Consider the following 21,584-nt stretch of genomic DNA (forward strand, 5'->3'; position numbering starts at 1 on the left):
CGGATCGATCTGAGCTGTTGGTCTAAGCTAGGGTTTTTGGGCATATCTACGTATATTTGTTCTTCATCCAAGAGCGCGAGCGCCTGGCGTGATGGCGTTTCCCTACTTGGAATCCGTTGTCGGTGAGTGTCTCGCTTCGATTTCGCCACGAAATATCGGTGTTCTTGGCCAGGGTTCATGATCTTCATGTATTTCGTGGAGAGTTACTTGCATCTCCGCCAATACAGGGCTCTCAAGCTCCCCACGCTGCCTCCCACGCTCGAAGGCGTCGTCAGCCAGGAGAAATTTGAGAAGTCGCGCGCTTACACTATTGAAAAGAGGTTTTTTTATAAAGTTTCAAAGCGCTCTTCTTACTTAAATCTCTTTTGATATTTCAATGCAGCCGCTTTCAGTTCATACACTCGGTATGGACAATCGTTGAGGAGTGCTGTATGCTGCTGCTGAAAATTTTGCCGTGGATTTGGATGGTATAGTGGTGTTTCATGTTAGTATTTGACGATCATTAGCTCTTTGTGCGCTCAGAAATCCGGAGATTTGGCAGTAAGGCTGGGCTTTGATCCTCAAAACGAGATCGCACAAACACTGGCTTTTCTCGTCCTGACAACTATATGGTCTCAAGTAAGATAAAAAAGCTTTGTAGATTGTTAAAACATCATTGTGTGCTTTATTCTTCAGATAACGGAGCTTCCTTTCGCCTTGTATTCCACCTTTGTGATTGAAGAGCGTCATGGATTTAATAAAGTTTGCCGCCTTTCTTTTGTTTCCGCTGTGCCTTCTTCTAACCTTGAGCTTTTTTGGACCAGCAAACGATATGGCTCTTCTTTAAAGACATTCTAACGGGCCTACTTCTTATGGTGGTGCTTGCCCCGCCAATTGTTTCAGCTGTAATCATCATCGTCCAGGTATGGTGAAGAGTTTCCTCTGTTTTTTTTTATATATATATGAATGGTGAGTGCAGAAAAGTGGCCCATATCTTGCGATTTATCTGTGGGGATTCATTGTTGTCCTCGGGCTTCTTATGTTGATACTGTATCCACTCGTGATCCAACCATTGTTCAATAAGTTTACACCCGTAAGCTCACGCACATAGTGTAATCTCTTGAAACTGACATCGTAACTGTTGCAGCTCCCGGAAGGATCTTTGCGAAAGCAAATTGAGGATCTGGCTGCCTCTCTGAAATTTCCTTTGAAGAAGCTGTTTGTGGTAGATGGCTCTACCCGAAGCAGTCATAGCAACGTAAGTAACTGTTTGTGGCTGTTGGTTACTGAATTTTTACTCTTTTGCAGGCATACATGTATGGCTTTTTCAAAAGCAAGCGCATTGTGCTATACGATACACTAGTTCAGCAAGTACGCTATTTCACTTGTCTCGTTTCATTCGATACGATGCTGTTTACAGTGCACAAACGAGGACGAGGTAGTGGCCGTGATAGCGCACGAACTGGGACACTGGAAGCTTAATCACACGACATATTCGTTCATAGCGGGACAGGTTTTGTATCACACGTACATGGCGCGTTTGCTGACGCTTCTTTTTGCTTGCTGCTCTGTCCAGTTTCTTACTCTACTCCAGTGCGTCGGATACACGTTCGTCCGGAACTCCAAGGATTTGTTCCACAGCTTTGGCTTTACCACTCAGCCGGTACTTATCGGCTTGCAGCTGTTCCAGGTATTTCTCTTACGCCTTTTCTTAAGAAGAAGTGGACCATAGCTAATATTATCAATGCAATGCAGCACACGTTGACGCCACTTCTTCACGTTGCTGGCTTTGTGATGAACCTTGTGAGTCGCGCGTTTGAGTTCCAGGTAAGAAAACTCGAGAGATCGCTGGGGAGTGTTTTTGAGCTTTGCTCTCTACAGGCTGATAATTTTGCGGGTGAGCTGGGCTACGCACTCCCGCTCCGTGGCGGGCTTATCAAGCTCCAGGAGGAGAACCTGTCCGCCATGAACACTGATCCCTGGTACTCCACTTACCACTACTCCCATCCTCCTCTGGTGGAACGGCTGGCGGCGCTGGACAAATTCCAAAAGAAGACCGAGTGAGCGAAAAGAAGAAGCGAGATCATTGTATGTAAATTTCCTCTCGATTTTGGTTTCAAACCACCTCGGACCGGACCACATTATCAAAACTTAAAGCTTGTGCGAAATCGTGAGCTTAGATTAGACTAAGGTCATTATTCTACAGGCAAGAAAATACTATATCATCGCCCTCGAGTTATTTGTACATGCCTTCGAGTGGAAAAATTTAATAATCTCTCTTCTTTTTTCTTCACACCTGGTCAGAGTAGTGGTGATGGCGGCCATTGCTGTGGCCATTGCCTTGGTCACGCCGTGGTATGGCATGGTAGCTCTTGGCCCGGAAGAACGTCTGGTACGATGGAGCGCTCACTCGCGGGATGAGCGGGCAGCTCGCGGCGCGGAAGAAGCTAATCGTGTTACACTTTGATCGGCAGCACTTTCTCCACAAACCATGGATCGCTTTTACCACAGCGTCCACCACCAGGCTGAGCGACGCCACTCCCACGCAAAAGAGCCACTGGCAGGGGCTCAGGGGCGTGGTGCTCGCCACGGAGCCCAGCCACTCGATCAAAACCACCTGGAACACAACCGTGGCCGTCACGATCGCGAGGAAAAACCGGTTGTCCAGGTGCCGGAACACGTTGATCTTGTCCATCTCTCTCGAGTTGAACTCGTTAAAAACCTGGCGTGGATCGGCATCTAGTGAGCAAACGAAACCCGAGCTCGAGCGGCGGAGGCACTAACCTGGAAGAAGACGAAGGTGTTGAAAATGATCGTGTTGAGCACCAGCTTTCCGTGGTCGCCCGCGTCAACGAGGCCGAAGATCTCCAGCCCCCGGTACTGAAGTACAATGAGCACGACGAGCTGGAACACAGACTGTGCAAGCACGTTCCTGCACATCACCGGACTGATGAAATTCTCCTTTCTCCGCACTGGCGGCCTCTTCATTAATCCCGCATGTGGGGACTCCGTAGCAAGCGCCAGGGCCCCGAGAGTGTCCATTATCAGATTCACCCACAACAGCTGGATCACAGTGAGGGGAACGTCTCCTGCGCCGAGGAAAGCGTTAGGAAACGCATTAAGTAAGTTATACGGAGAATCGTCGCAAAAGGAACAGGAAGAAAAAAGAAGTACCTGTGGAGCAGGCGGACCAAAAGTTGAGGGCGAGCGCCACCAGATTCACAGTCGCTTGGAACTGAACAAACTTTTGAATATTGGTGTAGACAGACCGACCCCAGAGCGCAACATTGACTATGGACGCAAAGTTGTCGTCGAGGATTATGATGTCTGAGCTCTCCTTAGCAACCTGTAACAAGGGAAGACGCAATTAACAATGCTTCAATCATCAGGACGAAATCATGTGAACTACCCAGCAGAATTAAGAAGAATAATATTTAATCGGGGCTACCAACCTCGGTTCCAGCTATTCCCATGGAAATCCCAATGTCTGCTTCACGGAGAGCAGGAGCATCGTTTGTTCCATCTCCTGTTACTCCAACAACTTCCCCCATAGCTTGCAGTTCCTTGACAAGCCTGTGCTTGTCGGAGGGGCTCGATCTAGCTAATATCTGATTGAAAAAGGAAGATAAGTACGAGTGCTCAAGCAGAGCATCAAAAACTTACCTGCATCTTTGGGATTCTTCGCCGCATTTCTTCGCCAGTCCAGCTTCTGAAAACGGGCCCTTCGACAGCTTCACCGTCCGTAAGAATCCCACACTCGCGAGCAATCGCCATAGCTGTGTATAAGTTATCACCGGTCACCATTCTTACTCGGATACCAGCGGACATGCACATCCTTACAGCTTCCTCCACCCCGGGCCTCACCGGATCCTTGATTCCGACAATCCCGGCACAGACAAAACCTTGCTGGGGAAGCGCTTCCTCCCCCTGCGGAGCGATCTCCAAGTCTCTGTAAGCTAAACAGAGCGTTCGCAGACCTTCATCTGCAAACCTTCTGATGATTCCTCTCAGCTCCCAGTTTTTGCTGTCGTCGAGAGCGACTTTCCTGCCTTGAGAGTCGAGGTACCAGTCACACATCCCCATAACTATCTCCGAGGCCCCCTTCCAATGCACACGATACGAGGGAGCCGATTGCTCACCACCACCGTTAACGGCTACCAGAACTCCCATCATCTTCTTCACCGAGTTGAACGGCTCCACGCGAATGACCCTGGATCTGGATCGGACCTCGGACACCAGTCCTTGCCAATTGCCCGCCAAGTCCAATCCAAACTGGAGCAGCGCCGTCTCGGTGGGAGTTCCAATCACTTCCACCGTCTTGGTCTTCGGATCATATGCCTCGCCAGGGCATACCACCACCTCTCCACTCGTGTTCTGGAAGATCCCTTCCAGGACCATCTCTCGAGAAGATCTTGACACCACCGGCACCCGCTCTGTTCTCCCCGCGACCAGTAATTCGTCCCCGATCCACGACTTGATTACAGTCATCTGATTCGTCGTGAGCGTCCCCGTCTTGTCGCACAGTATACACGTCGCGGACCCCATCGTCTCGCACGCCGCCAGGTGCCTCACGAGTGCCTTCTCGCTCATCATCTTCATCATCGCGAATGCCAGGGACAGCGTCACCGCCAGAGGAAGCCCCTCGGGCACCGCCACCACCACGATCGTCACGGCCGTGGACAAGAACTGGACGCCCTTCATCACGTCGTGCATCGACCAAGCACCACTCTTCGAAGTCACGTACTTGGTCACCAGGATCACAAAGATGGCCACTGCCGATCCAAGACCAATCTTCCCGATGAGCGTCGCCAGATCCTGGAGCTTGTGCTGGAGAGGAGTCTCGGACTGCCCGGAATCCTCCCCGCTGAGAATCGACATACTGTGCCCCCATTCGGTGTTCATTCCCACGCCAGTGACGATCATCACCCCCGATCCATCGCCAATCTTGGTGCCCGAGATGAGGAATGGCTGCTCGGCCGATTTTGCTCGCATCTCACTCTCGCCTGTCATGCACGATTCATCCACCAGCAGCGACTGGCCGTAGAGTAGCAAGCCATCCGCCGGGATCTGATCGCCAATGCCGAGATGGACAATGTCACCGACCACCAGCTCTGACGCTAGGATCCTCCGACGCTTGGCGGACCGAGTGACCTGTATGTAGACCTTTCCCTTCTCCTTGTCGAGAGCCCGGAACTGGACAGCCTGCTGGTAATCGCTGCTAGCCGAGACCGTGATCACCAGCACGACGGAGACGAGGATCCCAGCTCCATCGCACCAGCCGTCGCGGAATCCCTTCGTCGCGATGCCCACCGCAATGGAGACGAGCGCGCAGACCACCAGGATGAGGAGCGTCAGATCCTGCGAGGCGTCGAGAATGTAGGAGAAGACGCTCCTCTGCGGCGATTCCTTGTAGGTGTTGGATCCAAACGCTCGCCGGCGCGCATCGAGCTCCGAGGGATCGATGCCATGCTCGATGCCGTGGACGTGGAGCTTGCCCGCGATTCCGAGCACGCCGCCGTGATCGCGGAGGAGGCGCGCGTCGGATTGCTGCACGATGGATGACAGCGTCGAAATATCGATCGCGAAGGCCTCGTCGTCGGTGTTCTTGAGCAGCGGCCCTGCGAAATACCGCCAAGAACCAGGAAATCACGACAGCGATTCAGGATTTCCGCACGATCTCGATGCGAAGAACACGAATCCATACCTCGCGACACGATGATCGCCTCCATTTCTATCGAGCTGCGCCTGCGTCGAGCGGCAAAATACCCCTCACCTCGTAGGGTTTTGGCGCACAACCACGATCAATGCTAAGCGCGCGCCAATCCCACGCTCTTGGCGAGGATTCTCGAAGATCATCGCGATGAGAGCCACAGGGAGGACGAAAAGAATTGATTTGATGATAGCCTCTCTCTCTCTCTCTCTCTCTTTTCTTCTCTCTCTTTTCTTCCCTTCCCTTCCCTTCCTAGGCTAATCCCTTCTAATTTTTACACTGCCAGTGTTAAGGGCTGGGCCATGGCGCTAAGATTAGGGCAGGCGTACGGACGGGACAGGATCCCGGCTTCCGCGCAGCTGCGGGGTGGAGAATATTCGCACATGCCAGGTCGATTTGAAATTTGAATTTAACCTAGAATTTAGGGCGGAGTCAGACTCGCGGGGAGATTTTTCAGAGATGGAAGCTTCACGGAAAGGCTGGGCGCTGTCTCTAGCACTGTGGGGCTTTCCTGTTGAAATCGGTGAAGTATTGCTACAATCCTGGATCTAGATCTGGATTGGCTGGTTTCGAGCGAATGGGACGAAATTCTTCCTGTTCCATCGATCACCACACCGAGGTCTTTTCGCTTTTGATTCGATTCGATGGGGATAATCAAGCGGCAAACTTTGCATTCCATTGACAAGCTTGCTTGCTTTCGTCCCTGGAAATCAAAGTTTCCTGGAAACGGTGAGGAAACAAAACTTAGCTCCCTTTCTCTTGGTGAAGCTCTCCTTTTTTTCTTCTTCTTCTTCCACTCTCGCCAACTTCGCAGAGAGGGTGGAGTTTCATGCGCTCTGCGGCAAGGGCTGGTAGCCATCGTTGTCCTCTTCGTCGTTGTCGCTGGAATGCGAGGAGAAGCACGACGATTCTGCCGGGACTGGAATGAGCTTGCCGAGCATTGCCAGTGGCACGCCGATGGCCCCGAGCAGCACGCTGATCCCCCACTGCTTTGCATTTAGCGGGGTGGTGTCGGCCAGCTTGCCCAGGAACTCCACCAGAATGGTCTGGAAAACCACCGTGAAGAGGATCACCAGGAGGAAAGTTATGTTGTTGAAGGTGTGCTTGAAAACGTTGAGCTTCTCCATGTCTCTCGCATTCAGCTCGTTGAATACCTGTAGCAGCGGCGACAGTGAGAAAAACTAGACAGAAAGCAATAGAGTTTACCTGGCAGAACACGAAAACATTGAAGATGAGGGTGTTGAGCGTCAAGGTGTCGTAGCCGAGAATGTCTTTTCCCTTGTACAGGAGAACATTAAGAACGACGAGCTGATAAACGACCTGGACTGCTATGTTCCTCCACATGACGGTGCTTATAAAGGATCCTTTACGTCCAACGGGTGTTCTCTTCATCAGATCATCCGTCGGTGGCTCGGTTGCCAGAGCAAGAGCACCCAACGTGTCCATGATCAGATTCACCCACAGTAGCTGCACAGCAGTGAGCGGAGCCGTCCCTGATCAACGACAAGAGAAGAAAATGTCACATATGAGACCCAAGAACTTAAAGAGTAAAGAATCTTACCTGTGATGCAAGCAGATGTAAAATTCAACACGAGGGCCACAAGGTTCACTGTAAGCTGGAACTGGACAAACTTTTGGATGTTTGTGTAGACCGAGCGGCCCCATTTTGCTACCACCACTATAGTGTTGAACTTGTCGTCTAGAATAACTATATCAGCGCTCTCCTTTGCTACCTGTTGCATAAAAATAAAATAAAATAAAATATTCCGGCCTCTCAGAACGATTTAAAGAAGATCAAGATGAAAAGTAGTACCTCCGTTCCAGCAATTCCCATGGCCAAGCCAACGTCTGCTTCATGTAAAGCCGGAGCGTCGTTGGTTCCATCGCCAGTTACGGAAACCACTTCATCCAGAGCTCGCAATTCTCTTACGAGAGTGTGTTTGTCAGTTGGAGAGGATCTTGCCATAACCTTCCAGACGAAACGGAGATAAATAATTAGAAAGCTCAATAAAAACGTCGGCTTGCTTGCTTACCTGCAAGCTGGGAATCAACTTTCTCATCTCTTCGGTGCTGAGGCGACGAAAGTCGGGCCCTTCAATCGCTTCACCGTCTGTGAGGATGCCACACTCTCGAGCAATGGCAACCGCGGTGTTGATGTTGTCACCCGTTACCATTCGAACCTTGATACCAGCTGCGAAGCAAAGCTGGACGGCCTCCCTCACTCCTGGCCTTACCGGATCCTTGATACCGACGATTCCAATGCAGGTGAAGCCATTATCGGGAAGTTTATCTTCAGCAGGCTCGCTCTCCAGTTCTCGGAACGCCATGCACAGCGTCCTCAGAGCCTCGTCGGCGAAAGTCGTGATAATTCCCTTGAGCTCGCGGTATTTCTTCTCGTCTATGGGACAAACGTTGCCTTCGGTGTCGAGGTACTTGTCACACATGCCCAGGACAATCTCCGAAGCACCTTTCCAGTGAGCACGGATGGTTCCATGGCCGCCCTTTACCAGCACCCCCATTCTTTTCTTCGCCGAGTTGAACGGCTCAACCTTGAGAATGCTCGACTGGCTTCTCACGTCCTTGAAGTTACCTCCCAGGCTGATACCAAACGATAGAACCGCAGTCTCGGTCGGAGTTCCTATCAGGTCCGGCTTGCCTCCCTCTCCATCGCCGACGTCTCCACTTGTGTTCTGAAAGCAGTTCTCAAGCACCAGCTCGTGAAGTTCAGCACAGACTTCCGGCCTTGACTCGCTCCAAACTCTTCCACCAATCCATGACTTCACCACAGTCATGTGGTTTGTCGTTAAAGTTCCAGTCTTGTCGCTGCATATGCAAGTCGCCGATCCCATCGTTTCGCAAGCGGACAGATGCCTCACCAGGGCCTTGTCCCTCATCATCTTCTTCATCGCGTACGCCAGAGTAAGCGTCACCGCAAGCGGGAGGCCTTCGGGCACAGCAACGACGATGATAGTCACGGCGATGGCGAAGAAGTTGACGATCTCGAGAGCGTCATGAGTAACCAGCTGGAACCTCTTCTTGATCAAAAACCTCAGGAGCAAGACGAGGAAAGTCACGACCGCAAAGCCGAGGCCGATTTTCCCGATCAAAGTCGCCACTCCATTGAGCCTTACTTGCAAAGGAGTCTCGTCGTCACCACCTTCACCCAGCACAGCCATCAGGTGCCCCCACTCCGTGTTCATTCCAACACCCGTGACGAGCATCAGTGCCGAGCCATCCTGAACTTTCGTCCCCGAAAGCAAAAACGGTTTATTCTTCCCGACATGCTGTGGTTCACTCTCCCCGGTCATGGACGACTCGTCGATCACCAGCGAGTACCCGGAGATAAACAGCCCGTCCGCTGGAACTTGATCGCCGATGGAAAGATGCACCACGTCTCCAACAACAAGATCGAAGATGGAAACCTTCTGCCGCTTGTGGTTCCTTGTCACCTGTACAAGTATGTTCTTCTTCTCTTTGTCGAGATCCCTGAACTGGAGAGACTGCTGGTAGTCGCTTGCAGCAGTGACGAAAACCACGAGAATAATGCTGAGCGCAATGCCAGTTCCATCGTACCACCCTTCCTTCCAGCCTTCCGTGAGCACACCGATCACCAGCGAGAGGATCGCGCAAAAGCCGAGAATCGCCAGCGTCAAGTCGTGCATGGCCTCCCACACGAACACCCAGAATCCTTTCGGCGGCTTCTCCTCGTACATGTTGGACCCGAAAGCTTCCTTCCTCTTGTCGATCTCGTCTTTGGAGACTCCATCGTCGAGGCTCACCAGTAGCTTCTGAGCCACCCCGTGAATCCCTCCCATAGATTTTAGCGTGGACTCTTGAGCGCTCCTGTCACCCAGTGACGATAGTTGCTTTGGAGAAACTTGGAACCCGTGCTGCTTTGCTTTCTCGTCCTCGACAGTGGTAACATCGGGAGCGGAGATCCCAGCTGGAAAAGTTTAGAGTGATTGTCAGTCTGGAATGAAATTCCACTCGAGAAAGCTAGAACGCATCCAAAAAGAGCCAGGCACTCATAACTTCCACACAAAAGAGACGAGATCATCCAAAAGAAAACTTGGAAAAGCCAGGACAAAGCTTTCACATGGAAAACACGCACGAGAGATCATCCAGAGAGCCAGGGAGAAAAAATCCGACGAGCAAGGAACTCACCATCGATGAATCGAAACGCGGCCCTCACGACTTGCCCGGTCGTCTTAAACTTCCGCCTCTGCAAAGAGAAGAAGAGGAACAATTAAGTGAGAACATCTCTAGGAAGAGCTATGGCAGCAGCGCCCAAAATCTCTTACCTTCTCGTCGGCGTCGCGCCTCTTCTTCACATTGGCAGTGTAGCGAAAGCGCCGCGAGGCATTGAGCACAAGCGTGGCCTTTCTCCACGACTCGAGCACTTCCAATGGAGTGTCCTTGTGCGGGATCTCGAAGGTATTCTTGGATCCGCCCCTGCCTAGATCGGAGCCACGCCTGGATTCCATTCCTTCTCCCCCTTACCACACGGGCATTTGCGATATTTTGACCGATCGATTGATCGATCTACAGCAGCTAGACGACGACGACGAAGAAGAGGAAACGATCAAGAACCCTAACCAGACCTTATCCGATCGAACTGCTGCGCGAGATCGCTCGAGATTTCTCGCGGCTGTCGGGAAATCGGAGCGGCGCTGGGGAGGAGAGGCGCGCAACCGGACAAATGCGCGCATTCAAGGCGCTGTGGACGCGCCTGCGCGTTCTGTTACTGCTGCTGCTGCCCAGATTGTTCCTACCAGCGGAATGGTGGCGATTTGCCGATCGATCGCGTCGCTTGTCTGCGCTGCGCGATCAGGAGCAAGTCTTAAGCAGCTTCTTGGAGTACGGCCCTAGACCCCGCGTACGACCATCGTACCCTTCGTGCCCTTCACGCGTCACGACGCGGCCAGGCAATATAGACGAAGAAACTAACCATTGACCAATCAGACAAAGCTCTTGCTAATATAAGTTCCGAGCATTTTGGACAAATATCTTCATCCAAATTCTTAAGAAGAATTCTATAGCTTTCTACGCTTTGTAGCTTTGGGGGCCTATCAAAAATCTCTTGTTATTGCTTGTGACAAAAAATCGCGACGAATTCTCTTTTGACATTGGTACGGACATGCTAATATAAGTTCCAAGCATTTTAGACAAACACGAACTCTATCTCCATCCAAATTCTCAAGAAGAATTCTATAGCTTTTCTACGCTTTGTAGCTTTGGGAGGCGATAGAAAATCTCTTGTTATTGCTTGTGACAATCGCGATGGCCTTTCTTCCATCCAACTCGGGAGTTTTCGAGGTCGTAAACCACCAGCTTGTCTTTGAGGACGATTTCTACACACGAGAGTTTCATGGGAAGAAAAAGGATGCTTCTGTGATTTACCTCCCAAGACAGTGAGATCGCCAGACGATTGCCATACGTAGCAGTAGACGTGAATTTTCTGTTCGATTGTCAAAGTCATGAGCGCTTTCTTTGCTGTTGAAAATCGCTAATTTATTTTTCTTTTCGTTTTCACGCACCTGGTTTGTGGTGACAGGTGCCAAGTAGTTTTCAGGGGTCAAGCTCATGGACGCTCCACCTTGGAAGAAAAGAGTGATGTTTGGAAAAGACGAACCGAGGCTGGAACAAAGTAAGAAAAATCCGATTTTGTTTTTCAAGTACCTGGTTCTAACATGGAAGCACCGAGTTTCGTTGATGTCAGACGCTACTGTAGCGCTGGTTAAGTTTAAGATCTGCTTTAAGAAAAAAAAACACTCTAGCGAAGAAAAAACATGGAAAAGGGAGCTTACGGTCTGGAAAAGAAGATTATTCGCTGCAGTCGAAAGTGTCGCAAATGTTGTGCCGCTGTCAAAAATGACTCCGTGAGTCCCGCTAGTGTTCCTGGTGTATAAAAAATCCTTTGTGTCGATCGGGAGGATCTTAGCGTTGACAGAAATGCCGAGTAGAATCACGCTGTAATAGCCTCTGATTTCCAAAATCACGAACTTGTGTCAAGCAAGCAGAAAGGGAAAAAAGGAGACAAATTGAAAGCTCAAAACTTACGAGGTGTTCAGGAGAGGAGTGTAAACCATTCCTAGCTCTGGAGGAGATTCTCCAAGCGCAAGAACTCCACCACCATCTCTCTCTCCGCTTAAGCAATGCGAGAAAATTTTGGTGAGATTCCTCTGAGCTGCAATCTGGGACGGTGCGGCCAGCGGAAGCGGTCCAAATCCCATAACCCCATCACCTGGCCAGCTACCAGAGATATAATTCGCACACCTGAAGAACACCGCTTGCGAAAAGGCCTGGAGCTATCAAAAACGTACCCGAGAAAAATCTGGGAAGTTTTATCACCCCTGCCTTGATCTCGCAAAACCAAGCTGATATTATCCCTCACAAACGCACCTGAGGAGGACGAGTTGTCTCCATAGCCAATCTCGAAAGAGCAAACGCTGTTCACGCTTTTATTCTGGCACTGGTGTGGATCACAAAGAGGGTCCGAGCATCTCGACCAAGCAAGAGTGGACGAAGAATTCGTGTCGAAAAGTGTTTGAGAGGGCTGGGGAGCAGAGAAAAAAAAAATCGTCAATAAGTTCAAAGTTTGACAATATCTTACGCTGGAATCATCTTCCGGATTCAAGCAGGACTGACAAGGCTTACACTTGACCCAGAAGATGTTGCTCCCCGTGTCCACTATAACTTTCAGCTTCTGGAATGGACTTCCCAGTTCCACTTCCGTGTAGTAAAGTCTGCACGAAGAAACACGGTACAAGCTCAAAGCCCAAGAAGAAGCGAAAAGAAAGCTTTTTACCCAAATTCCGAATAGCCTCCTTCCAGTCCAAACTCGACACTAGCAAGAGACCTCCCTCGTCTCATATTCTGCTCGACAAGCCTTTTAAAATGGTCCTCGCTAATCCCTCTGGAAGCTGGATTGTGATGCTCGAAAAATCTGTGTTTGAGCTGGAAAACCGCTGCTCCATCTACGCGCAACAGCTGAAGAACCGTGAGAGAAAGCAACACAACTGCGAAATCCATCGAACGAAAACAAGAGTGAGGAGATCGCTTACCTGAGAAAATGCCTTAAAGTTGAGGCTGTATCTCTTACGAACCAAGTCCGACAGACTCGGTCTAGCGAAGATGATTTCTTCAAGCCTGTTTCATAGCCATCTAGTAGAGGAAGTTAGTCGCAAACTCGACAAAAGCAGTGAAAAAGAAAAGGAAAGCTATGAATAAAAGAACTGCTTTACAAAACTGATATCGCTAGCTTCGCCGCAGGAAAAAGAATTGTTAGAAGACCACTTTCAGTTGTCCGACTCGAAGAGCATGGGGTCGTAGCCCATAATCTCCTGGAGGTAAGCTATGTCTGTCAAGGACGACGATCTCTTTGGGATGTCTTCCAGGGAAGCCGTGTCCATGCCAACCTCCGGAAGCTCCCCCAGGTTCCAAAGTTCTTGGATGTTTTCGTGCTCTCCAGCAGTGACAGCAACTGTGGTGGTAGCGGCAACCGGTGAGGACGAAGATGGTGGCGGCGGCGGCGGCGGTGGTGTGGACGACGAAGATGAATGCAGCGATGATGATTCTGCTGCTGTCACCGCCATGCTGCTTCCCAGCGACATTCTGAGCAATCGCCTGTCAGTGTCGAGGCTCGACGGCGATGGCTCTTGCTGGCTCGCCGTTGTTGCTAGCTGCAGCGGAGGAGCTGCGAGTGGCTCGGACTTCACTGGGCAAGCGACTCCAAATCTCGGAGTCGTCCACTGGCTCGGAGAAGTGAGCGAAGCAGCCGGTCTCAAGAGGTTGAAACCGGTAGTGGAGGGCCTCGACGGCGAGAGCGTGAGGCGAGAGGCACTCATTTCTTCGAGTCGAGAAGCGAGAGACGGTGGAGTGGAATGGATCCCCGAGCTCGGGAGCGTGAGTGACGCTGCTACCGCCGCTGCTGATTGTCCGGGATTCATCGAGAAGAGAAGCGGTCTGGCGGAGAGCCCCGATCTCATCCAGAAGCTGTTGTTTTGCGCGTTCTGGCATGAGTGCTCGCCGATGTAAGTCACCTGGTACATGGATGGCTCGTCTTCGCACTTCTGGACGTACTTGGTCGCTTGGCAGCCAAGTTCCTTTTGGTGAGTGCAACGGTAATAGCTCCTGGAAGAGAGAGAATATGAATCACACGTTAGAAGGGAATTCTCGATTCTCGACTGAGACGAGCTAGCGCTGCCTGAACAACCTCCTGAAAGAACTATCGCAAGAAAACTGACATGCAAAGACTGTATCAAAGGAAACGATGAGACATCACAATCGATAGCTATCGGAGTGAAGATACGCAAAATCTCAAAGCTTGGAATCCAAAGAAACCGAGGAGAGTCAGTACGAATCAAGAAGGAAATCCTCGCAGAACAGTGAGAAATCATCCAAGAAAACGAGGTCTCTCCACCGCATCGCGAGAGCTACGCGGCATTGAGCGAGCTACTTACTGGTGCTAGATCGAGATCGAGGATCGTACCTGGGAAACTTGGAATTGAGGATATCCTTTTGCCCGTACTTGCGCCAGGTGAATCCATCGTCGGCCGGAGCTTCGCTCCCATGCTCGTTGCTGTTGGCGCGCTGCTTCACCACGCGCTTGGGCAAGCACTTCCTGGTAGAGGAGAAATGGAGAAATAAGAACCCTAAACCACAAAAAGAAACAAACCGGCTCACCTCTTCCTCCCAATCCCAGAAGCTGGGAATTCGTCCATGGCGCCGCCGCCTTCCGCCGCTCCATCCAGCGCCGCCGTGCACGGCGGATTGTTTGGCGATCCTTCCGGTGTGGTGGAAGGCGTCAATGCCGGGCTACTGCTGCTCGTGGTGTGAGGGCTCGAGAGCGCTAGATTTGGGGGCGAGTGTGGCGGCGTTGAAGCTCGGATTGGGCTGCAAGTCATTGGCGAGGACGACGCGGTGGAGCTGCTGGGCACTGTGGGCAGCTCTAACGAGGGCCGGATGAGAAGAGAAGGAGCTGTAGTGGGGATCGTGATCGCCGCCGCGGCGGCGGCGGCTGTAATTGCTTGCGTGGGATCGCCTCGGTTGAGCTGCGCGATGACGTTGGCGAAGGTGGAGATGATCGCGGTGGCGTCAAAGATGAGCGTGGGGTAGAATGCTGGGGATTGGATCAAGGAATGGAGCTTCTGCTCGAATTGGCGGACTTGCGCACACCCTTTGCTCACCTCCGATTTGAGAAGCTGCTGGTAGCTCGAGGACGAGCTCGATTGCTCTTGGTTTTGCTGCTGATCCATCTCTCAGTCTCTCATCGATCGACCAATGATCGACTTCTCTCTCTTCTAGCAGAGGCGGAATCACATTCCCACCAAGAAAAAGCCAAGAAAACCTCTCCTTTGTTTGGTTTCTCCAGCGAACTAGCTCGGATTCATCTTCCTCGCATCCTGGAAACACGGCATTCTTTGTCTTTCACGATCATCAAAATCCCTCTTTTATCAGCTCTATGCTTGTCTGTCGATAAATCTCGATCGATCACTCCTTTATCTCACAGATCGTTGGAAATTGGAATCCATTCCATGCATCTATACGCGCTCAAGCGAAGAATTCACAGAGCTTGGAACGTTGACAAGAAGGAAAAAGGACTCCGCGGCCGTCTAAAATCCACTCTTTGGGGTTTTCCAGTCCACAGTCAACACATTTGAAAATTCCAGAAGAATCTGTGTGCTTAATCTCTGCAGCCACCGGGTGTTTGACCGAGTTTGACCCATGTACCCCGCGCACGAGCTCTTTGCCCCGGTCAAACGATTTTCCTTGACCGCCCTCTTTGACCCGCGGAGCTCCTGACCAGAGTTGACTGAGCTTTTCCCAGCGGCGGCTTGACCGAGCCCAGATTTGATCCATCCAACGGCCCACGCCGCTCGACCGTCGGATGCGGGTGACCTGTTCAAATGGCGGATTAGAGCTAGAAATTCCGCGAGGAAAGTTCGTTGAAACGGTTGAAGGATTGTATCTTTCGGCATTAAAGTGGTCATGGATTCTTGTAATAAATTTTAGTGTGATTGTCTCCGAAAAGGGCGCAGGTGGAAATCGTCTCAAACCGTTAAAGCCCTAAACGAATATCCTAAATGGGGAAAAGATACTTTTAGGGTTCTCAACTATGGCGACCGCAGTGAGGCATCTGGTCCAGCTCCACGCCGACGTTCCCAAGGCCGCGAAGCTCTACTCCAATGCGCTCGGATTCACCGTCGCCGTCTGCACGGAGCGATGGGCGGAGCTCACCTGCGGCGATTTCAAGATCGCGATGATGCAAGCGCCGAGGTATGCGCGATGGGATTGTAGATCCTGTGCTAGAACTGATCCAAGCTAGCAGATCTTGTGTGCTGCAGTGATACAAAGCCAGCGAAGAACTACTCGTCTTTCATCTCCGTTAGCGTGCCCGACATTGATGACACTGTGGTCAAGCTTATTTCCATGGGCGCCGAGCTCGATGGTCCTATAAAATACCAGGCTCATGGAAAGGTGGAAATCTTTGCTTGCATTGAGAGACCTTGTCAATAACAATGGTTTTTGTTCCAGGTTGCAGCGCTTAGATGCCTGGATGGTCACATGATCGGGCTGTATGAATCCAGTTCTTGAACAATTTGATTAAGTTGCAAGGTGATTGATTTGATGTATAAATTCTTACGTTCTTCTTAGGCCTTGATAAACATCAAATGCAAACTATGGCTGATCCTTCATCGTCTTATCAATTGCTCACTGCCTCCATACGAAACTCCCAGCTCCACGAAGCCAAGCTCTTGTTTGATTCGCTCCAATCGACCACGCTCGTTCTGTGGACCGTCCTGATGGATGCGTATGCGAAGAAGGGGGACGTCTCTGCGGCTAAGAGAATGTTTGACGGGCTACCTTTGCGGGATCTGGTGTCGTGGACGTGCTTTCTTTCAGCATATGCCCGTAATGGGCATCTGCAGCAAGCAAGAGACTTGTTCCTTGAGATGCCCGAAAGGAATCTAGTCTCCTGGAACTCTTTGCTTTCGGCATATGCCGAAGGTGGGAACCTCCAAGATGCTGAGAGCATTTTTCATGAGATGCCCGAGCATAATGTGGTCTCGTGGACTTGCATACTCACAGTATATGCCCACAATGGGCATATTACACAAGTAGAGCGAATATTTCATTCTATGCCTGAGAGAAATTTGGTATCATGGAGCTCAATGCTGGCAGCGTACACGCTCCACAAGATACTTGACCATGCAATTCAAGTGTTTAACGAGATGCCAGAGAGGAATCTAGTGTCTTGGAATGCAATGCTTTCGGGATATGCCAGAGCCGGAGAAATTGCCCGGGCCAAGGATCTCTTCGACCAGATTCCGGAACGGAATTGGGACACGTGGACGGTGATGCTCGACTGCTACATTCAGAGCGGAGATCTAACGGCCGCAGAGATATTCCACCGCAGAATGCCAGTTCGCCACCTTGCATCTCACACGTCGTTGGTGGCGGCTTTTGTGGACCATGGCCTGGTCTCTCTAGCGAAAACTGTGTTTGACCAAGCTCCACGGTTGGATCTCATCCTGTGGACGGCCATGATTGCTGGATTTGCTCAAACGGGACAGATCAGCGACGCAAAGAGAATGTTCGATGAGATTCCCGAGAGTGATCTAGTATCCTGGAGCTCAATGCTGGCAGTATATTCCCAGAATGGTCGTTTGGAGGAGGCCCACAGTTTGTTTTCAAGGATGCCCGAGTGGAATCTGGTATCTTGGACAAGCTTGCTAGCAGCATATTCCCAAGAAGGGCATCTACAGCAAGCGAAGCAAATCTTCTATCAGATGCCAGAGTGGCAAGTGGCCGCCTGGACGTGCATGTTCGTGGCATATGCCCAGAACGGGCATATTCGCCTTGCAAGGGACCTCTTCCATTCCATGCCAGAGATTGACGTCATATCATGGGCCGCGATGCTGGCATCCCAGTGTGACAGTGCTACCGAATCTTCCCGTGCCCTGGAGATATTCCATGAGATGCCAATGACAATGCCACCCAACCACGCTTGCTTCTCGTCCGTACTCATGGCCAGCATTCACAAGGGCGATGTGTACGGAGCCCGCGGCTACTTTGTTTCAATGGCCCAGGATTACGGCCTTAATCCTCTCAAAGCCCACTATTGCTCCATGATCGACGTCTTGGGCAGGGGCGGATACCTGGAATCTGCGGCGGAGCTGATCGACACGATGCCGTTCATGGCCGACGGCGTGGATTGGACGTGCTTCCTGGCGTCGTGTAGAAATCACAGCGACCTAAAACACGGTGGAGCCGCCGCTAAGTCGGCCATTGGCAAGGAGCCACGAAACTCCGCCGCGTACGTGCTGCTCGCAAACGCCTGTAACCCTAAATTCAAACGCGACGACCGTTGATTAGGTCAGGTGGTGTTTTGCCGTTAGATTCAACATAGACCGTTGATTAGGTCAGGGATCGTAGGGTTTGTTTTGCCGTTAGATTTCAAACATTCAACGTAGACCGTTGATCCGCACAATGTCGGACAATGAGAGGCCAACAAACTCCACCTACCCACTTTTCACAATTACGCGTGGTCGCTGACGTGGTGCCCACAGTCCACTACTTAAAGACGAAGCGATAGAAATTTTTTACTCCTCTCAAAGGAGGGGAGCGACGAGGAATCACACACGTAGTTACCTTATCTCGTCCGTACCACTGTCTAATATGATAGGTTGTTTGTTTGGTCAATCAAACAAGAGAGACCATATGGAAGTGTAGACTATTTCCTCTCAACCGCTTCCAAGTCCCATTCACGTGAACTGGCAAGCCCATCCCCCGCCAGATTTGTGACACGTATGCGCGCCAGCTGTCTCCTGGACCGGCCGGTCGTTATATAAATCCGCCGGCGAATAAAGTCGACGCGGACTACACCGTTGGATCGGCGTTGCCCTCCTTAACGGCCTCCAACGGCCCAAAACCAACAAAGGCGGACCACCTGGCCCAAAACTGACGGCCACGATTGTTGGTACGGAACGGCCCATCCGTCGTCCATTTTAAGCTATGGTAGTTGGGCCGAGCGAAGAACCCTAAAGCTCGCGAGAGCTGCGCGAGCTGCGAGAGAGTGGAGGGGGGAGGCGGGTGGGCGATCGACGAAACTGCCTGCATTTTGTGATTGGGTGATGGAATCGGCGGTGGATCGATCCATCGACAAGGTCAGGGGGCCGTGGAGCCCGGAGGAGGACGCCAATCTCCAGAAGCTCATCCAGAAGTATGGGGCGAGGAACTGGTCGCTCATCAGCAAGGGGGTTCCCGGGCGATCGGGCAAATCGTGCCGGCTGCGCTGGTGCAATCAGCTGAGCCCCCAGGTGGAGCACAAGCCCTTTTCTTGCGCCGAGGACGCGATCATCATCGAGGCGCACGCGCAGCACGGCAACAAGTGGGCGACGATCGCGCGGCTCCTCCCCGGCCGCACCGACAATGCGATCAAAAACCACTGGAATTCGACGCTGCGCCGGCGATCGCTCCACCAGCAGCAGATCCAGCACGAGGACGACGAGCACGAGGAAGACCGCCGCCCCGATCGCAGCGAGGAGGAGGAGGAGGAGGAAGAAGAGGACGAGGCAGGCGTGGCCACTCCCGCGATTTCTAGCAGGAAGCGCGCAAGCGTCGACGCGGCGGCGGAGGATGGATCATCCAAGCGGCCCAACCTCATTTCCTTCGACATCGCGTCCCGATCCTCCGCATTCTCGAGCTACACGAAGCCCGTGGATCCAGCTCCAGCTCCTCCTCCTCCATCTACGCGCTCGACGAGCGACACCGTTCGCTTATCGCTGTCTCTCCCAGGTTCGACTCCTTCCAACACCGACGCCAGGGTCCGGGGCTCGAATCCTGTCCGCGACACCGGTGTAGCGGTCACCGGCTCGATTCCTGCCCCTAGCCCTAGAGCCCGCGCAGAGGAGTCCCCTGCTTGGGCTCCTCCCAGCGGCTTCTTGCGCGCGGACGAGGCCATGGATCTCGTCAATGCCGCGATTAGGGCAGCAGTGGCGCAGGTATTGGCGCCCCCAATCTTGCCCGAGCCGATCGATGCCCGGATCGAGAGTAACAAGGCGCTGGCGTCGATGCTCAAGCAAATGGTGGCCAAGGAGGTCCACAACTACATCTCGTCCGTCCAGGAACAGCAACAGCAGCAGCATCTCCACCGTAGGCATCACTTTTTTGGGCATCGTTCGGCCGCTGCGGCTGCCACTTCCGCCATGCCACCGCCGCCCAGAAGTGTGAGCTGAGTTTCGGTCGATCGCGTATGGATGAATCAATGTCATCTTTTGTTTTTGTCATCGAAGGAAACTAATTGGAAACTAGCGAAGAAGTTGGTTGAAAATCGTGACTGACGATAGCTCAAACCTTAAAGGCACAGGGTATGTTTCCAAGTAATGTTAAGTTCGGGATTATTTTATACCAGTGATAAGAACCTCATGCCAACGCCTTTCTGTGACAATTTGAAGCTCCATGACAAACAAACAAACCTTGTCCCATTTCTCCTGGGCCACGCTTTGGAGTTCTATTCCAGGATCCATTTACTGTCATAATCTTGCAGCAGGAGGGCATCCACTTGGCTGTGATGACATTTCCCCGCCAAAGCTTCATATGGCATTTTGTTCGCTCCCGTCAACCTGACTCCTGGCAATGTCATCCATGCATTGGAATCCCCACTTACATCATAAATAGGTTAGCTAGATGCTAATTGAATGTCCTTAAGCCTATATAATCTGATCTTGCAGACAGTCTTGTATAGGTTAATCCTTAATGTAGACTATTAGTATCATATGATGAGCATGTCATGGGCATTAGATAAGCACATTCATTGGATTGCATAATGTGGTCGCTTACTTGTGTTTCCAGGCTAAAATCCTCAGTAAAATACCAGACAAAAGGTTCTAAGCTATGTATTAGATATGGCTTTTTGCTATACTAACTAGTGAAGCTTCTAATACAGATGTCACTGGTGATAACAATAGACTACGCTAAAGAGAATCACCAGGGGCCTCCAGTTGACAAGATTGTTGGGTCAGTCCAGTAAGAAATCCAAACATTGCAAAAGGCTCTCAAGAAGCTTGCATGTGGGAGATATCAGTAAAGGTCAACAAATTCCCTCTCTCAGATTGTTGTGGAAATCTCATATTTCTTACTTCCAGGTGATTCAAATGGCAGCAGAGGTTGAGAAAACGGAAAAGGGGCTACTCCAACCAGGCAGCAGGCAAGGAAGAAGGATCATCACGAGGTATGCTCCATTTTTTTCTCTTCAGGACGGAATCGTTCCTAACAAGTTCGTGTTGGTGAAAGCCTTAACCAGTGCTTACTCGAGCCTTACACAGGAGCAGATGTTTATTAGAGGCAGTGAGTGGTTCCGACCGTGTTGCTGGAAATACAGCTATCAACATGTATGAGAAGTTTGGGTGCGTGGAATCGGCAAAGGCTGTGTTTGACAGAGTTATGGCGGCAGAGCTTTGGCCAGCGGCAGAGATGCGAGTGGGCTCTCCAGATGTTTCGAAAGCTCACCTCTGAAAAAGAAATACCATGAATAATAATTCATATTATACAATTTGTTTTTATAAAGGGTTTGTTGTAAATATTATAAACTATACTATAGTTTCTTATAAACTATGTTATACTTGTACTAGTTTTTCTCATCAAATGTTGGACTGTGCAAAACTTCTGTATATATATATATATATATATATATATATATATATATATATATATATACATACACACACACACACACAATACAATATAGACCATGCTCTTGGAAATATGAATATATTTAGAACATAGATTTTAAGAAAACTAATACCCAACCCAGAAAAAAGTAAAAAATGAATTGCTAAGAATAAATAATTTTTAAATATATTAGCTGCAAAGTATAAGCCAATAATATGAG

At 50.8% G+C, this 21,584-nt stretch overlaps 8 protein-coding genes across 8 annotated transcripts; 4 read left to right on the top strand and 4 right to left on the bottom strand.

Moving 5' to 3' along the window:
- Nucleotides 1-19: 19 nt before the first annotated feature.
- LOC9656518 (CAAX prenyl protease 1 homolog) lies at nt 20-2,214 on the top strand. The gene is made up of 13 exons (XM_002961316.2): nt 20-122; nt 173-320; nt 383-467; nt 523-618; nt 676-741; nt 804-902; nt 959-1,072; nt 1,127-1,237; nt 1,288-1,350; nt 1,400-1,492; nt 1,556-1,669; nt 1,735-1,806; nt 1,861-2,214. The coding sequence occupies exons 1-13, from the start codon at nt 92-94 to the stop codon at nt 2,041-2,043; spliced, it is 1,275 nt and encodes a 424-aa protein (XP_002961362.1). The 5' UTR covers nt 20-91; the 3' UTR covers nt 2,044-2,214.
- On the bottom strand, nt 2,156-6,191 carry LOC9656519 (putative calcium-transporting ATPase 7, plasma membrane-type). Its single transcript, XM_002961781.2, has 6 exons — nt 5,684-6,191; nt 3,643-5,597; nt 3,432-3,587; nt 3,154-3,325; nt 2,764-3,068; nt 2,156-2,701 (listed from the first exon to the last, which is right to left on the bottom strand). Exons 1-6 carry the CDS (start codon nt 5,706-5,708, stop codon nt 2,270-2,272), a joined length of 3,045 nt encoding a protein of 1,014 aa, XP_002961827.1. The 5' UTR covers nt 5,709-6,191; the 3' UTR covers nt 2,156-2,269.
- Nucleotides 6,192-6,340: 149 nt separating this feature from the next.
- On the bottom strand, nt 6,341-10,579 carry LOC9629158 (calcium-transporting ATPase 2, plasma membrane-type). The gene is made up of 7 exons (XM_002961782.2): nt 9,991-10,579; nt 9,854-9,911; nt 7,723-9,632; nt 7,503-7,658; nt 7,251-7,422; nt 6,896-7,182; nt 6,341-6,843 (listed from the first exon to the last, which is right to left on the bottom strand). Exons 1-7 carry the CDS (start codon nt 10,171-10,173, stop codon nt 6,517-6,519), a joined length of 3,093 nt encoding a protein of 1,030 aa, XP_002961828.1. The 5' UTR covers nt 10,174-10,579; the 3' UTR covers nt 6,341-6,516.
- Nucleotides 10,580-10,792: 213 nt separating this feature from the next.
- LOC112350600 (aspartic proteinase-like protein 2) lies at nt 10,793-12,721 on the bottom strand. The gene is made up of 9 exons (XM_024687049.1): nt 12,498-12,721; nt 12,303-12,435; nt 12,013-12,245; nt 11,750-11,965; nt 11,497-11,671; nt 11,369-11,439; nt 11,227-11,326; nt 11,090-11,147; nt 10,793-11,040 (listed from the first exon to the last, which is right to left on the bottom strand). Exons 1-9 carry the CDS (start codon nt 12,719-12,721, stop codon nt 10,949-10,951), a joined length of 1,302 nt encoding a protein of 433 aa, XP_024542817.1. The 3' UTR covers nt 10,793-10,948.
- Nucleotides 12,722-12,893: 172 nt separating this feature from the next.
- Nucleotides 12,894-15,303, bottom strand: LOC9629159 (probable WRKY transcription factor 31). The gene is made up of 3 exons (XM_002961783.2): nt 14,375-15,303; nt 14,181-14,312; nt 12,894-13,822 (listed from the first exon to the last, which is right to left on the bottom strand). Exons 1-3 carry the CDS (start codon nt 14,944-14,946, stop codon nt 12,988-12,990), a joined length of 1,539 nt encoding a protein of 512 aa, XP_002961829.2. The 5' UTR covers nt 14,947-15,303; the 3' UTR covers nt 12,894-12,987.
- Nucleotides 15,304-15,775: 472 nt separating this feature from the next.
- Nucleotides 15,776-16,392, top strand: LOC9629160. Its single transcript, XM_002961317.2, has 3 exons — nt 15,776-15,967; nt 16,036-16,168; nt 16,226-16,392. Exons 1-3 carry the CDS (start codon nt 15,807-15,809, stop codon nt 16,283-16,285), a joined length of 354 nt encoding a protein of 117 aa, XP_002961363.1. The 5' UTR covers nt 15,776-15,806; the 3' UTR covers nt 16,286-16,392.
- LOC112350602 (pentatricopeptide repeat-containing protein At4g02750-like) lies at nt 16,372-18,063 on the top strand. Its single transcript, XM_024687061.1, has one exon. It carries the CDS (start codon nt 16,372-16,374, stop codon nt 18,061-18,063), a length of 1,692 nt encoding a protein of 563 aa, XP_024542829.1.
- A 178-nt stretch (nt 18,064-18,241) lies between these two features.
- LOC9656520 (transcription factor MYB77) lies at nt 18,242-20,099 on the top strand. The gene has a single exon (XM_024686624.1). The coding sequence runs from the start codon at nt 18,826-18,828 to the stop codon at nt 19,927-19,929; it is 1,104 nt and encodes a 367-aa protein (XP_024542392.1). The 5' UTR covers nt 18,242-18,825; the 3' UTR covers nt 19,930-20,099.
- The last annotated feature ends 1,485 nt before the right edge of the window (nt 20,100-21,584 follow it).

This window comes from Selaginella moellendorffii, unplaced genomic scaffold, assembly GCF_000143415.4.
Source record: "Selaginella moellendorffii unplaced genomic scaffold, v1.0 SELMOscaffold_1, whole genome shotgun sequence".
In the NCBI taxonomy this organism is placed as follows: domain Eukaryota; kingdom Viridiplantae; phylum Streptophyta; class Lycopodiopsida; order Selaginellales; family Selaginellaceae; genus Selaginella; species Selaginella moellendorffii.

Bases quoted from the DNA above. Each gene is read 5' to 3' on its own strand.
- LOC9629159 (XM_002961783.2), bottom strand. From the start codon at position 14,946: ATGGATCAGCAGCAAAACCAAGAGCAATCGAGCTCGTCCTCGAGCTAC. The intron at 14,313-14,374 runs GTGAGCCGGTTT...CTCCTCTACCAG, and splicing joins TCTGGGATTGGGAGGAAGAG to GAAGTGCTTGCCCAAGCGCG. The intron at 13,823-14,180 runs GTACGATCCTCG...TCTCTCTTCCAG, and splicing joins CTCAATTCCAAGTTTCCCAG to GAGCTATTACCGTTGCACTC.
- LOC9629158 (XM_002961782.2), bottom strand. From the start codon at position 10,173: ATGGAATCCAGGCGTGGCTCCGATCTAGGCAGGGGCGGATCCAAGAAT. The intron at 9,912-9,990 runs GTAAGAGATTTT...TTCTCTTTGCAG, and splicing joins GGCGCGACGCCGACGAGAAG to AGGCGGAAGTTTAAGACGAC. The intron at 6,844-6,895 runs GTAAACTCTATT...CCGCTGCTACAG, and splicing joins ATGTTTTCGTGTTCTGCCAG to GTATTCAACGAGCTGAATGC.
- LOC112350600 (XM_024687049.1), bottom strand. From the start codon at position 12,721: ATGGATTTCGCAGTTGTGTTGCTTTCTCTCACGGTTCTTCAGCTGTTG. The intron at 11,966-12,012 runs GTACGTTTTTGA...GGTGTTCTTCAG, and splicing joins ACTTCCCAGATTTTTCTCGG to GTGTGCGAATTATATCTCTG. The intron at 11,148-11,226 runs GTGCGTGAAAAC...ACAATCGAACAG, and splicing joins CACCTGTCACCACAAACCAG to AAAATTCACGTCTACTGCTA.
- LOC9656519 (XM_002961781.2), bottom strand. From the start codon at position 5,708: ATGGAGGCGATCATCGTGTCGCGAG. The intron at 3,326-3,431 runs GTTGGTAGCCCC...CCCTTGTTACAG, and splicing joins TGGGAATAGCTGGAACCGAG to GTTGCTAAGGAGAGCTCAGA. The intron at 3,069-3,153 runs GTACTTCTTTTT...TCCTCGGCGCAG, and splicing joins TTGGTCCGCCTGCTCCACAG to GAGACGTTCCCCTCACTGTG.
- LOC9629160 (XM_002961317.2), top strand. From the start codon at position 15,807: ATGGCGACCGCAGTGAGGCATCTGGTCCAGCTCCACGCCGACGTTCCC. The intron at 15,968-16,035 runs GTATGCGCGATG...TGTGTGCTGCAG, and splicing joins GCGATGATGCAAGCGCCGAG to TGATACAAAGCCAGCGAAGA. The intron at 16,169-16,225 runs GTGGAAATCTTT...TTTTTGTTCCAG, and splicing joins AATACCAGGCTCATGGAAAG to GTTGCAGCGCTTAGATGCCT.
- LOC9656520 (XM_024686624.1), top strand. From the start codon at position 18,826: ATGGAATCGGCGGTGGATCGATCCATCGACAAGGTCAGGGGGCCGTGG.
- LOC112350602 (XM_024687061.1), top strand. From the start codon at position 16,372: ATGGCTGATCCTTCATCGTCTTATCAATTGCTCACTGCCTCCATACGA.
- LOC9656518 (XM_002961316.2), top strand. From the start codon at position 92: ATGGCGTTTCCCTACTTGGAATCCGTTGTCG. The intron at 321-382 runs GTTTTTTTATAA...ATTTCAATGCAG, and splicing joins GCTTACACTATTGAAAAGAG to CCGCTTTCAGTTCATACACT. The intron at 619-675 runs GTAAGATAAAAA...TTTATTCTTCAG, and splicing joins TGACAACTATATGGTCTCAA to ATAACGGAGCTTCCTTTCGC.